The following is a 14,810-nucleotide window of genomic DNA, read 5'->3' as shown; positions in this document are numbered from 1 at the left end:
TCAAAAGATAAACTGCCAGGAGTCCATAAGAGAAGAGAAAAGGTTTAATCTATGTAAGCACACATAAAATAATTGTCCCCTTAATAGAAAGCATAATATATTGTCCCTTACATACATGGCTCTTACTGTTGTAGACAGATTGCCGACCAAGAGATCTATGCTATAAAGTTCTCCCAGTACTGTAAGGCCTCGTTCACACCTTATGTAGGAAAAGTGTGCAGATTTGTTTATATAATGTGTTGGGCTTGTTCACGCCATTTTGTGAAGACATAACTTGGTTCTCTGCAAGGACATGAAGAAAAAAATAGTTTTCGCAAAGCCCTGTTAACACCACAATTTTGGTTGTCAAGTGAGTTTTTTTTTTTTTCTGTGCAGAAAATGGCATATGTGTTGCATATTTCTGTGCAAAAAAAATATATATATATATACATGTCATACCATTATTGTGATGTGAACTTTGCACATAGCATACAATTGTTTTCTTTTGTGCCTTTGCAGGGGCAGAAAAACACATCCACACATGGAGCGAACGAGGCCTAAGTCAGCCTAATTTGTTTCCTGTATGACACAGGGTTAAATGATTGGGTACATCTGTGTACCAGGTGCTGGTTTCCTGGGTGCTAAAGGTTTCTGCATTCACAAGCACTGGATATCATTTGTGTATACTTATTGATTTATTTATTTGCAGTTTTGTTGTCCATATGCTCCTTACTCTGTGATCCAAACCCAGATGATCCTTTAGTACCAGATATTGCACAGACCTACAAGACAGACAAGGATAAGTATGTGTTTTTTTTTTTTTTTTTTTTTTTTCTTTTATCCTTTTAAAAATTGGGAATTGGGAAAATCAAAAATATGTCTACTCACCATAAATGTATGCTTTTTGCAAAATTTTACTTTACAGGGTTTGTAATTTCTTAGCTCTGTGCATTATGAAATTCATCCAGGTCCTGATGACATGGAATTTGCTTCATTACTTTGGGGCTGGTTGCATGGAACAGGGTGCAATCAAGTTCAGGCAGATGATTAGAGAATTGAAAATACAGGATTATACAGTTTTTTGTGTGAAGTTTACAGTGAATTACAATTGTGGTCAGTTAATACACAGCAGCATTCATGTGTTGGCTTTCAGCATTTAGCTAGATTAATGAAAGTTAATTTTCTTGCTTAAAGAGACACTGTTATTTCTTCCATTCAGGGCACAGTGATGGTATCTTCTTAAAAAGGCCGCCCGACCCAGTAATACTTGCAATGCCAGCTTTTCCTCACCACTTCTTCCTCTGTTGTAGCCAGTGCAGTGCTTTAGAGAGGGTGGTAATGTCACTTCAGTGTGTGACCCTGCTTGGACCTAGTGATTGGCTGCTAGCCCCGAGCACTGTTGCATGGGAGGTGGTTACATGCTCCTCAGACATGGAAGCATTGGATATTTTAGTGGCTGGAGAAGCAAACACAGTGGAATGGAAGCAGGAGTCAAGTGTCTGTGGGTTTGCAATGTTTCGCAACTCCAGTCTTCAAGTACCCCCAACAGGTCATGTTTTGTGACTTTCTATTATTTTGCACAGATTTGATCAGTTTCACTGCCTTAGTAATTACCACAGCCGTTTCATCTGAGGGAAGTCCTGAAAACATGACCAGTTGGGGGTACTTGAGGACTGGAGTTGAGAAACATTGGGTTAATGGACCTATCCACACAGACATTCTCTTTACACATACTGTTCAGCTTCCAGGTCTGTTCACGCACAGTCTCACTTTTCCTTTTAAAGTGATAATGTCAAATTATTTCCACCCAAATTGAGTGTTCTGACATCACATGTTGCATGCCGGCTCAGGTCATTGAAACATGCCTGAAATTGTAGGCAGCCAGGCAACCAGAGTTTTCAGAAATGTGTAGGGGTTGGGAAGGAGATGCAGGCTGAGCTCTCTGCCTCCTATGTACACAGGAGTTAATGGAGGTTCGCTCAGATCTGAATGTACAGAAATTAGAGGCGCTGGAGGGAAGGGGGGGTGGTGGATGTGGGTTGGAGAGAGAGCACAACTTACACCTCCTCATGGCTTTCTCCACCTCTCTGCTGCTGTCACTACTGTAGGGGATAATTTGTGCTAGGGGGTGGGGGGGGGGGGTTGTGGTAAGTGGGATGGTTTTAACTAGAAGGGGGGGTTACAACCTACAGACCACTGAACGCTGCTTCTCGGAGTACCTTTTTGGGGTTTGAGACCAGCTGCAGTGTGGTAATGGGTGCAAAATTGCGTGCTCCCATCCCACACAAAAATGTGGTGCCTTTTGCAGAGGCACGTGGGCGCCGCTAATTCTTAATGATGCCCCAATGCATTTAGCAAATGCGTGCAAGTTTGCGCCTGCTAAAATGCATGGTACTTGTAGTACTATGTGTTTTGGTGCTGCAATATTTTAAAATCATGCTGGTACCCTTTTGGCTGTTTCACTCACATTGAGCAGCTCATTTACAAAATGCGATGTGTGGGAATGTGCAAAAACGCGTACGCTAGGATGCACCACCGTGGTGTGAACGAGCCCCCAGACTGGTGTATCCAGATTGCGCGCCATTCTAAAGTGTGCCTTGACTGAAAAAAGTTTGAAAAAACACTGGTGTAGACCAATATAATTTTAAATGATATAATCCAGAGGGTCTTTGAGCGATTACCAGGGACAGCCACACTAAGTTTGACTTTCATTAGTTATATTACTGGTGAAATCTGATTGCAGTTGATGGTACTACACAGTCCTACTCTTTATAATGCTTTTGTTAATGCTATATGTGATATCTTCATTGTTTTAATGTATGTGTTTGTATCCTGCAAGTTTTAATATTATCTTTAATTGAAACTGAACTTTTTTTTTTTTTTTATTCTTACAGGTACAACAGAATAGCCAGAGAATGGACTCAGAAATATGCAATGTAAACTTGTGAAACTATAATTTCGTATAATCCAGTGTACTGTAAATTCTAGGTTTGTTTTGTTTTTTTTCAAGATTATGAGAAACCGGGCACAGCTTTCTGTTCAGAGACCATTAAACCCCCTATATGCTTTGATTTTTAGACCTTTAAATACTTCTCCAAGGTAAAATTCCAAAAGAGCCAAGATGAAGATAAAATTAAGTTTGTGTACATCAAGACATTTGATGCTGTTCTTAAGACACTGCATGTTACAGCAACATTTGTAATGCAAAATTAAAAGCACTTAGACTGGCTAATTATTATCTTTTTAACTTGACCAATACTGCATATATGTAAGTTTACTTTTTTGTAAATCTGTGTTCAGATTTTGGTCTGTTAGCTCACTATTTAATTTTTTGTTTTTTTTTACTGTATAGACCTTATTTAACTTTGTAAGTAAACTCATTGTTAGATTTTTTTTTTCCCTCTTCTCTTGTATGCTTAGTATTGTCAAGGTAAAACTGCAAGAGCCCCAAACTTTAATTTAAACGGAACGTGAATAAAGAGGTTTTCCGTTTCAACTGGAAACTTCCTTTCTACTTGGGACCCATCTGTGCAGTAGCAGGGAAAGAGTCCAGGCCTCCTTATGCAGCCTCAAAACTTTAGTGGGACCTATAATTGCAGATGTCACCTGCTGGTAAAATCTGGTATCGCAGTGCAGCCATAAATAAAGTGGCCCTGTGAGCACCATTGTATCTTGTTGGACTTCTGATTTCATAAGCCCTGCAAACCGCTGAGAGTGGAGCTATTGTCTGTTCGTCCTAAAATGGCTATGGTAGCTTTATGTCTTACTGTATATAGGGGGTCCAAGCAGATGATGAATTTCCAAGTAAACTGCAAAATCCCCTTCAAATAAACTTAAACTTAAATCATCTTTGCACTGTAATTCTTGCTAATAGTGGAGAATATAATTTTTTTATGTTTATTTTTTGCATACTTGACCAGTTCATTGCAATGTGAAAGAATTGCACTGCTAAGGAAATTCTCTGCATTTTTTTTTTCTAGTTTTGAGTTTCATATGGGCAATATGTATAAAACAAATCACAAATCTTTTACAAATCTTACTGTCGCTTTTTTCCATAAAAATAAAGAAAAACGCATTTTATACAATCTCTTCAAGGAGTGCACTGTGGGTCATTTGTTTTTTTTTTTTTTCTCCCCCTAATCTTTTACTATAGACAACTTGAATGCTTTCATATTATATTTACTTTAGGGTTTTGGATCGTGTGGGTGGAAAGTTGGAACCTCTTGGGGGGGGGGGGTACGCGCCAGATTCCCAAAGAGCTAGTCTCCATGGGCAGCACGGTTCCCTGAGAGGTTGACTCCCTCCTGGGTACTACTGGAGCCTGATTCAGACTCGCTCCCATGGGGTCCCGGCTGAATCTCTTCAAGGCAGCTCCCCTGCGATCAGCAGTAGTGCGGGCTTACACCAAGCAGCCTTGCTAACCTGAATCCCTGTCCAGAGTCCGGATCCTGACTCCCCTCTGCGATCGGCAGTGTGGGCTCACAGAGCAGTTGGTGTGCGACAGTGTGAGCTTGGTTCCCTGTGATTGAATGCAGCTCAGGTCAATGAGTGTCAGTCTAGCACTATCCAACCTCCCACCCCATCTCTGTTTGGCTCCTGGGACCGACAGCTGGAAAATTACTTAGAACCCCCAAACATTATATATTTTTTATAGCAGAGGCACTAGTCTACAATAAAATAGTGTTCGCTGCGTTGCATGGTTTTATTTTTTTGTCACGTGGCATTTGCGCAGCTTTTTTTTTTTTAACGCAATTTTTTGGAAAAAAATGCACTTAAAAAGATACAGTGCCTTAAAGTATTCATACCCCTTGAAAAAATTCCACATTTTGTCATGTTAAATATATTTTATTGGGATTTTATGTGATAGACCAACACGAAGTGGAAGGAAAATGATGAATGGTTTTCAATTTTTTTTTTTTACAAATATGTGAAAAGTGTGGTGTGCTTTTGTATTCAGCCCCCCTGAGTCAATACTTTGTAGAACCACCTTTCGTTGCAATTTATAGCTGCAAGTCTTTTTGGGGATGTCTCTACCAGCTTTGCGCATCTAGAGTGAAATTTTTTCCCATTCTTCTTTGCAAAATAGCTCAAGCTCTGTCAGATTGGATGGAGAGCGTCTGTGAACAGCAATTTTCAAGTCTTGCCACAGATTCTCAATTGGATTTAGGTCTGGACCATTCTAACATATTAATATGCGTTGATCTAAACCATTCCATTGTAGCTCTGGCTGTATGTTTAGATTGCAGAAATGAACAGGTTTTCTTCTAAGATTGCCCCGTATTTGGCTCCATCTATCTTCCCATCAAATCTGACCAGCTTCCCTGCTGAAGAAAAGCATCCCCACAACGTGATGCCACCACCATGTTTCATGGTAGGGATGGTGTGTTCAGGGTGATGTGCAGTGCTCATATTCCGTCACACATCGTTTTGCTTTTAGGCCAAAAAGTTTCATTTTGATCTCATCTGAGCAGAGCACCTTCTTCCACATGTTTGCTCTGTCCCCCACATGGCTTCTCGCAAACAGGACGACTTATGGATTTATTTTAACAATGACTTTCTTCTTAACACTCTTCCATAAAGACCAGATTTGTGGAGTGCACGACGAATAGCTGTTCCGTGGACAGATTCTCCCACCTGAGCTGTGGATCTCTGCAGCTCCTCCAGAGTTATCATGGGCCTCTTGGCTGCTTTTCTGATTAATGCTCTCCCTGCCCGGCCTGTCCATTTAGGTTGACGGCCATGTCTTGGTAGGTTTGCAGTTGTGCCATACTCTTTCCATTTTCGAACGATGGATTGAACAGTTCTCCGTGAGATGTTAAAGTGGGAGTCCGGCGACCAATCCTTTTTTTTTTTTTGGTCATTGAGACACTTTGCTAACCCCAAAATAATACTCAGTTTGGGTGTAACATTTCTGCCTCTGTCTGTTTTCGTACTGAAGAATAACTTAAAAAATGTGATGCTGGTTGTTTCCATCTTGCTTGTGGGCATGTGAAGCCCACAAGCATTGATTTCCTGGATGCGGTGAATGCTGTTCATTCACAGCTTGTTCACGTGCATGATCATTGTTCCCGCGCTGAATCTTGGGAAGCCTGACACTAAGCTCCCAGGAGACAGTGTTGCGCCGGGGAAAGGCAATAAACATGCCTACTCCCATGGGAGGAGAGACAGGAAGTGCCACAATAAAGTAAAATATAAAGGTAATTACAGCGATAAAAAAAAAATTTGTGTGGCATTTGAACATCTATGCAGTTAACTGAAGGGGGTAAGATTAAGTTAAAAATTTGAGTGGAACCCCGCTTTAAAAGCTTGGGATATTTTTCTATAACCTAACCCTGCTTTAAAAACTTCTTAAAACGTTATCCCTGACCTGTCTGGTGTGTTCCTTGGCCTTCATGATGCTGTTTGCTCACTAAGGTTCTCTTTTACCTCTGAGGGCTTCACAGAACAGCTGTATTTATACTGAGATTAAATTACACACAGGTGGACTCTATTTACTAATTAGGTGACTTCTGAAGGCAATTGGTTCCACTAGATTTTAGCTAGGGGTATCAGAGTAAAGGGGGCTGAATACAAATGCACGCCACACACTTCAAATCTTTATTTGTAATAAAATTTGAAAAACATTTATCATTTTCCTTCCACTTCACAATTATGTGCCACTTTGTGTTGGTCTATAACATACAATCCCAATAAAATACATTTATGTTTTTGACAAAATGTGGAAAATTTCAAGGGGTAGGAATACTTTTTCAAGGCTATCCAATTTTTTTTTTTTTGTAAACGATGAAAGATGTTACGCTGGGTAAATGGGTACCTAACAACATGTCATGCTTTAAAATTGTGCACACTTGTGGAATTGCTCCAAACTACAGTACTTAAAAATCTCCATAGTTGATTTAAAAATGTTTACAGGTTACCAGTTTAGAGTTATAGGAAGTCCAGTGTTAGAATTTATTGCTCTCGCTCTGACGTTCGTGGTAACCTTGCTTACATATGTGGGCGTGACCTACATGTGCAATCACCACTGTGCGTGAGTATGGGGGGCTTAAAAAAAAAACAAACAACTTTTTATACATTTTTGACAACTTTTATTGCTGTCACAAATATAAACATCCCTTGTGACAACAAAGCATTAAAGGGTCCTCATTATAGAGCTATCTGGGGTCAATAAGACACATCTCTCCTCTACAATAGAAATCATTAGATAAAAGAAAACATTGCTCTAAGGCTTTTTTAAAAAAAAAAAAAAAAAAGCATTGTTTACATCGGCTGTGAACCGGAAGTGACGTCATGACGTTGCTCCAATCCTGCTAGGTCATAGAGATGAGGAGATGAGTAGAGGCCATCCTTCCTCTGTGGCCAGCCACCACTAGTGCCAGATTGGTTCTTGGGCTTCACAGTCAGGTAAGCCTGAGAGCTGTCCACTTTGCGGCCGTTAATCGGCCGCTTGGATCACATTTAGCAGAAAGACTGGCGCCTGAGAAATTTTAAACTTTTAATACCAGGGTTATGGCATCTAGCTGCAGCCATAACCCCAGTATTAAATGTCAAACAAATTGTGTATCTTCCCAGTTAGGGGGGATGTGAGTGTTTTTAAATATGGTGAGGTAAATTTAATAATAATGTGCCCACAAAACCAAGTCATTAATGATAGCGCTCATATTTCTTTCCTGACAATTGCCTTTTAAAAAAAATAAATAAATAATAGATCAAAGTGTTTTCCTCACAGAAAACAATTGCTGATTTTTAGTTGTAACCTTCAGTAATGTCTTGTTCCTTTTCTAAAAGCTGTAGATAGCATACAAGGTGCGAAAAAGGCACGTTTATGCTAGAGGACAATGAACTTTAAAGAGATTCCTGGTGGACATGATCTATCATCCTATCTGCTGTAGTGGAAAAGAGGATTTTGTAAGCCCGACATGAACTTAATGGCTTGCCTCTAACTGAAGCATAATTATCTCACCTCTTTAAAGCAGCTTTCCCTGTAAAGAGAGAAGTTAAAAATAATGCATGATAAAACCACTCTTGAAATACCTGTTAAGAGGTTGTGTGGAAAACTGATTTCACTCTAATGTTCCCAGAATTGGTAAGTGGACAAAATGCACAGCACCAGAATACTGTGAAATACAACATTGCTATTTTATTCAGGGAAAATGTTAGTACATATAGATCATCAAACAAAAAGGCATTGTGGGAACAAAAAAAATTGCCAAATTGAAGCATTACTTACAATCGTATGTATAGAGAATCTGATGTATCTTATCATGTATATAAATATTTGCTTTCTTTAAGCCCAACTCTGGACACAATAAACTTACCAGGATCAAAGCAGTTATAAATTACTATGCTTCAAAAGCAACCACCCCCATCCTGCATGCCGTTTTGTACATCCGCCAGGTCTACTTGTTTACATGCCATAATTAGTACTGTAAACTTCTGGGCTGCGTGGATGCAAGTTCTGCAGCTCTCAGCCCCTTAAGCCTCATACACACGATCGGATTTTCCAAGGGAAAATGTGTGATGACCAGCTGTTGGCGGAAAATCCGACCGTGTGTATGCTCCATCAGACAAATGTTGGCCAACTTTCCGTGGACAAATGTTGGAAAGTATGTTTTTTTTGTATCAAATCTCCATGGTCTCTGCTGCAGCTAGTGCAAATGGTATCTGATCTCACCCCCATGTGAGCCAGTCTAGCTGGCGTATTGAACCCTTTGGACAGGGATCTCAAACTGGTGGCCCTCCAGCTGTTGCAAAACTACAAGTTCCATGAGGCATTGCAAGGCTGACAGTTACAAGCATGACTCTCATAGGCAGAGGCATGATGGGACTTGTAGTTTTGCAACAGCTGGAGGGCCACCAGTTTGAGACCCCTGCCTTAGGAGATTATATAGCTGTGACGAATGCTGAGCTGCATTCAAGGGACACTGGGGAACAGGCTGTAGGGCTGCCTCCCACTGCTCCTCGTCAAAAGCACCAACATCTCGTTCCCACTGCAACACTGCCTTAAGAGGGGCGTCACCATGGAAGAGGCTGAGGAGCATGGCATAGCTGCAGGAGATAAATCCTTTATAGGTGGTAACCTGAAACAAGTGGTTGAAGATGGTGGTGGAATCAAAGGACCATTGTTCCTCCATTGCCCTGAGCCCTGATCACATGCTGACGTAGCATGTAGTAAAAGTGCATTGTATTATGGAGTCTAAAGGCCTCTCTAAGCTCCGAAAATGACATCAGCTTTCCCTCTCGGAATATATGGGTCAGATGGCAGATACCAAACTGTAAACACTTTGTACCATAGGGTAGTTTTGCTAAATCTGGGAAGTAGTAGTTATCCCAGATGGGGCTGTATTTAGTGAATCCCTGTACCCCTTGCATTGTTCTTGCCTTATTCCTGATTTTCTGCATAGGTAGGGTAAAGTCTATTAGACTTACTGAAGTGCAGGGCCTCCAGACCGTCCGTCACCCCTGACCCTGTTGTAAAGTTGAGAAGTTTGGGAGAAGAGTCTAATAAATTCAGGTGCAGTTCCTGCTGGGGGCGCACTGCCCTCGCTATGTGTTGTAACTGTGAAGCTAAATAATCTAGCCAGGGATTAGGCAACGCCAGTCCTCCCGCTTCTTTTGGGCGCTGTAGCTGCTCCAGTTTTATTCTAGCTGGTTTGGATTGCCAAAGCAGCGACCTAAAGATTGAGTTTATTATATGGAACTTTTTCAAGGGAATGACCATTGGGGTGTTGTGTAGCACATACAGCAACTGTGGCATCATAATTATTTTAATAAGGTTTACAAGTCCCGCTAGGGATATCTTAAGTCTGCTCCATACTTTAACCCTGCCTTGACATTGATTGAGCAAAGGGGTTAAATTAAGTTCAATATAATCTAGCGGGAGGGGGGTTATCTGTATACCCAGGTATCTAAAGGAACATGAAAGTGGACTGTCCTGTATGGTCCGCACTGAAGGGTCGGGCGTCACATCCAGCAAAATAAGAGAGGATTTAGTCCAATTTATGACTAGACGGGAGTATTCCCCAAACTCCCATATCACCATCATTGCCTCTTGTAGGGAAGTGGATGTATCACCGAGGAACAGCATTGTATCGTCAGCATACATCATTATTTCTTTCTCGTACCTCACGGGACACAGAATCTCAGTAATCACTGATGGGTTATGTAGGGTATCACTAGGTGATTGGACACTGGCACACCCTAGACAGGAAGTTCAACCCCCTATATAACCCCTCCACTTACTGGGAGTATCTCAGTTTTTTCGCCAGTGTCTTAGGTGTTGGTCACGAGTAAAGATGTGCTGTGCTGAGCTCCACTGAAATATCCTGCACTGGGGCAAGCCATGCAACCGGATCAATTTAAGGTGTCTTTTCCAGGCCAAATTGGATGGTACCCGGGCCTCGTTTATGAAGAAACGAGGTTTTACTTGTAACGCTTCTCTTTTTAGAGAGCTGGACCCCGGGATCCAGTATTTGTTTTTTTTCAGAAGGTTTTTTCTAAACGGAGCCCACCGTGAGAGGTGACGATTGGGTCTGTCACTCAGAACCCTGCAGCTGGATAAGGTAAGGGAGACTCCTTAGGAATTTTTCTAATTCCAGTATGTTTCTCCTTTAAGTAAATGTATGCTATGCCTAAAGTTGCCACCGGGGGCTGTCAAGAGCACATACCTTTTCATGCCTTATCTGTCAGCTTGGTGTCCATGCTGTACGCTCCTCCAAGCCATGCTCCAGGTAGGATGTGGGAAGGGGGGTTTTCTCCTGCAGGGATTCTCCCCCCATGGCTTAGGTTAAGGCACAGGGAAGCGGTAATATACCGCACCGCCTGCCGCCATTATAGCGGCTTCCCATCCACCGGCCCTCCTCTCTCCTCCACCCCAGTCTCCCTTCCATGTTGGTCCCAAGGATCGGAGCCTCGGTTCGCGCAGGAAAGCATTCTTTTTTGAAAAGACGAGGGGGGGGGGGCGGAGCATTAATGCGACGTCGGTGTGGCTAGACGCCCACATTGCAGGCTACACACAAGCTATAAAGTGCACTCTTTTTCAGATGCACACAGCTTATGGAGGGACACAGAGCAGACGGGCGCATGCGAGTATGGGGGACACGCATTCCCAGGCAACATTTACTTAGGCACCAGACTGAGACTTGATAGCAGCGGCAGTTGCTGAACTACATTGCTCAGCAGTCAGTGCATTCTGGTAGTACCTCTGCCTTTGTTGCTTGGCACTATGGGCAGAAGAGGTACGAATACCCCGAAAAATAGGGGCTCTGAGGACCCCCCCCCCCGCAGCACCCCCCCCCCCCCTCCGAAGGACCTGGGGAAGCTGGCCAGGGTGAGCCGTCAGGGGCTGCAACTGCTCCTGGCACTTCAGCCCCTGTATACATTACTCAGGAGGTTTTTTCCCTCAACCATAAATGGATTAGAGGAAAGACTAGTGGCCTTAATTGCATCTTCACTCAGTGGAAGAAAACGCACTAGGTCCCCCTCTGCCACCCAGGACCCTCAAGCAGAGGAACTCTGGGAAAAAGAAGGGGATTCCTCAGAGGATCGGGATGAAACTGATGACTCCTCTTCTGAGGAATCAAGTGGAGAAGGGCCCTCTTCAGCGTCTCAAGAGGAGATGTTGCTGGGATGCTCAGTTTCATTTGAGACTGCTGCAAAACAGTATCCTGTCTGCCTGGAACAAGAAGGTTCAGGTGTTAGATTTTCTGATGTCTTCTACAGTGCGTCAGAGCCTCAGTTGGTGGTTGATACCCGAAAATCTGCAAAAAGGAAAATCCTTTTTACCAGTTACATGGACAGTGGTAACAACAGATGCCAGTCTTTCGGGTTGGGGAGCAGTTCTGGAACAGTCGACTGTCCAAGGGAGATGGTCCAAGACCGAGAGGACCTTACCCATCAACATTCTGGAGATCCGTGCGGCGTATCTAGGCCTGGACTGTCAGGTTATAGGGTTGCCCTGTCAGGATCCAGTCCAACAATGCCACAGGAGTGGCTTGTATCAATCACCAAGGAGGCACCAGGAGTCGTGCAGCTCAGGGAGAAGTAAACCAGATCTTAATCTTGGCAGAAAAGCATGGGCCGTGCATATCAGCAATCTTCATTTCGGGGGTAGAGAACTGGCAGGCGGACTACTTGAGTCACCGGCAGTTAGTCCCAGGGCCATGGTCTCTTCACCCTGACGCCTTCTTTGCCATATGCCAAAGATGGGGGGTTCCGGATGTAGAATTCTTTGCGTCCAGGTTCAACAACAAGATCGACAATTTTGTGTCAAGAACAAGGGATCCTCTTGCATGCGGGACAGATGCGTTGGTGACTCCGTGGCATCAGTTCTCATTGATTTATGCATTCCCTCCTATTCTGTTACTGCCACGACTTCTTCGCAGGATCAGGCAGGAAAAAAAGTCGTTACTTCTGGTGGCCCCAGCTTGGCCCAGAAGAGCTTGGTATGCGGAAATAATAAAAATGGCAGTAGGTTCCCCGTGGACCCTACCATCATGTCCAGACCTGTTATCCCAAGGTCCAATGTTCCATCCTGCCTTACAAACGCTGAATTTGACGGTTTGGCTGTTGAAACCCACGTTATGAAGAGTGGTGGGCTTTCAGGCCCTGTGATTTCTACCTTGATTAATGCAAGGAAGCCAGCTTCCAGAATGATTTATCATAGAGTCTGGAAAGCTTATGTCTCCCGGGGCGGAATCCAGGGGTTGGCAACCCAGAAAATATGTCATAGGTAGAATCCATGACTTTCTGCAAATGGTGTTAGAAATGAAGCTGGCCTTGAGTACCATCAAGGGCCAGGTCTCGTCCTTGGCAGTATTGTTTCAGCGTCCACTTGCTTCGCATTCTTTGGTCCGAAGCTTTATACAGGGGGTAACCTGGGGGTATCCTCTGGTTAAGGCGCCCCTAAACCCCTGGGACTTGAATTTGGTTCTGTCAGTTTTACAGAAACAGCCTTTTGAACCGATACGTCAAATTCCCTTGGTCCTGTTGACAAGGAAGTTAATTTTTCTGGTAGCCATTTCTTCTGCTAGAAGAGTATCAGAATTAGCAGCTCTTTCCTGCAAAGAACCTTACTTAGTCATGCACAAGGATAGAGTGGTATTGCGCCCTCATCCTAGCTTTCTACCGAAGGTGGTTTCAGGTTTTCATCTAAACCAAGATATTGTTCTGCTTTCCTTTTTTTCCCTGTTCTATGAAAGAAAGGTCACTACATTCTTTGAATGTAGTGAGAACAGTCAGAGCCTATCTGGAAGCGACTGCTCAGATTCACAAAACGGATGTTTTGTTTGTATTGCCAGAAGGTCCTAATAGAGGACAGGCAGCGTCAAAATCTACCATTGCGAAATGGATTTGACAAGTTATTGTTCAAGCTTATGGTTTGAAGCAGAAAGTTCCGCCTTTTGAGATCAAGGCGCACTCCACAAGGGCTATTAGTGCCTCGTGGGCCGTGCATCACCAGGCCTCTATGGCTCAAATCTGTAAGGCCGCAACCTGGTCTTCAGCCCATACATTCACCAGATTTTATCAGGTGGATGTGAGAAGACATGAGGATATCGCCTTTGGGCGCAGTGTGCTGCAGGCAGCGGTAAAAGATCCTCAGGTCTGATTACACCCTACATGTTGTTCCCCTCCCCTCCCCTCACATAGCATTGCTCTGGGACATCCCATCAGTGATTACTGAGACTCTGTGTCCCGTGATGTACGAGAAAGAAAATAGGATTTTTATAACGGCTTACCTGTAAAATCCTTTTCTTTTGAGGTACATCACGGCACACAGAGGTCCCTCCCCTCTTCTAATACACTTATATTGCTTTGCTACAAAACTGAGGTACTCCCAGTAAGGGGAGGGGTTATATAGGGGGTTGAACTTCCTGTCTAGGGTGTGCCAGTGTCCAATCACCCAGTGATACCCTATATAACCCATCAGTGATTACTGAGACTGTGTCCTGTGAAGTACCTCAACAGAAAAGGATTTTACAGGTAAGCTGTTATAAAAATCCTATTTTTTTTCATGGAGTTCCCTATACCTAAATCCCTGTATAGAAGTATTGGAACGGACCAAAGCAGCCAGAGGCTCTATGGCCAGGGCAAACAACAGAGGGGACAGGGGGCAGCCCTGTCTCGTACCTCTGTGTAGTTTAAAACTCTTTATCACAGTACTTACCGAAGCCGAAATGCTGGGAGTGGCTTCCCTTGCAGCTAAGCGCACTCTACATCTAGAAGTGGTACAGAGGGTATAGGGCACAGAGAGGCACGGGTCGCCAGCAGGTAGATGGTTCTTGAAAGGAGGACTCCTGCAGTGTGGAAATGTGGAGCAGCGGTGGACCGGGCACCTGGTTGGGGTTAGGAGACCCGGCTGGGGTTCTAATCCACTGGGCCCGGTAGAGATTGGGACTGGGCTGAGCACTGGAAATCAGGCATGGAGAACTTAGTAGAAGAAAGTCTGTGGTGCAAGCCGGGATCATACACTGGAAGCAGGTGGATAAGAAGAGTAGATATATAAAATGGGGTGATGGCGCTCCCTAAACTTGGTTGGGCGAATGAGTAAAAAAGAATAAAACAAATTAAATTGGAAATAATAAAAGTAATAAAGACCAATGTGCTGGCTCCACGGCGGGGATACCCCACCTATTTAAGGTTATATGTATAACCAGGGGTGCTGATACACATATGGATAAACAAATAAAGTGGGGTAATGGAACTCCCTATAATAGGTTTATGAGCATAAGTGAGTGTGAAAGTAAAAAACCTAATTAAATGGTAATGGAGGGCCAATGTCCTGGCTCCACAGCAGAAATATCCCACTGGCTGCGGGTTTGTGCGTGTGACCA

The 14,810-nt window shown here is 43.4% G+C and overlaps 1 protein-coding gene across 3 annotated transcripts in view; it reads left to right on the top strand.

Moving 5' to 3' along the window:
- The window catches only part of UBE2D1 (ubiquitin conjugating enzyme E2 D1), a 78,135-nt gene extending 74,071 nt beyond the window's left edge, over positions 1-4,064 (top strand). For all 3 annotated transcript variants that reach the window (XM_073596345.1, XM_073596343.1, XM_073596344.1), the window contains 2 exons: positions 689-782; positions 2,874-4,064. In XM_073596345.1, coding sequence (XP_073452446.1) covers positions 689-782; positions 2,874-2,919 — 140 coding nt within the window. In that variant the 3' untranslated portion in view covers positions 2,920-4,064. The remainder of the gene's footprint in view (positions 1-688; positions 783-2,873) is intronic.
- Positions 4,065-14,810: the final 10,746 nt, after the last annotated feature.

This window comes from Aquarana catesbeiana, linkage group LG08 (assembly GCF_042186555.1).
Source record: "Aquarana catesbeiana isolate 2022-GZ linkage group LG08, ASM4218655v1, whole genome shotgun sequence".
Classification (NCBI taxonomy): Eukaryota; Metazoa; Chordata; class Amphibia; order Anura; family Ranidae; genus Aquarana; species Aquarana catesbeiana.
This window is presented reverse-complemented; position numbering and strand designations above follow the sequence as displayed.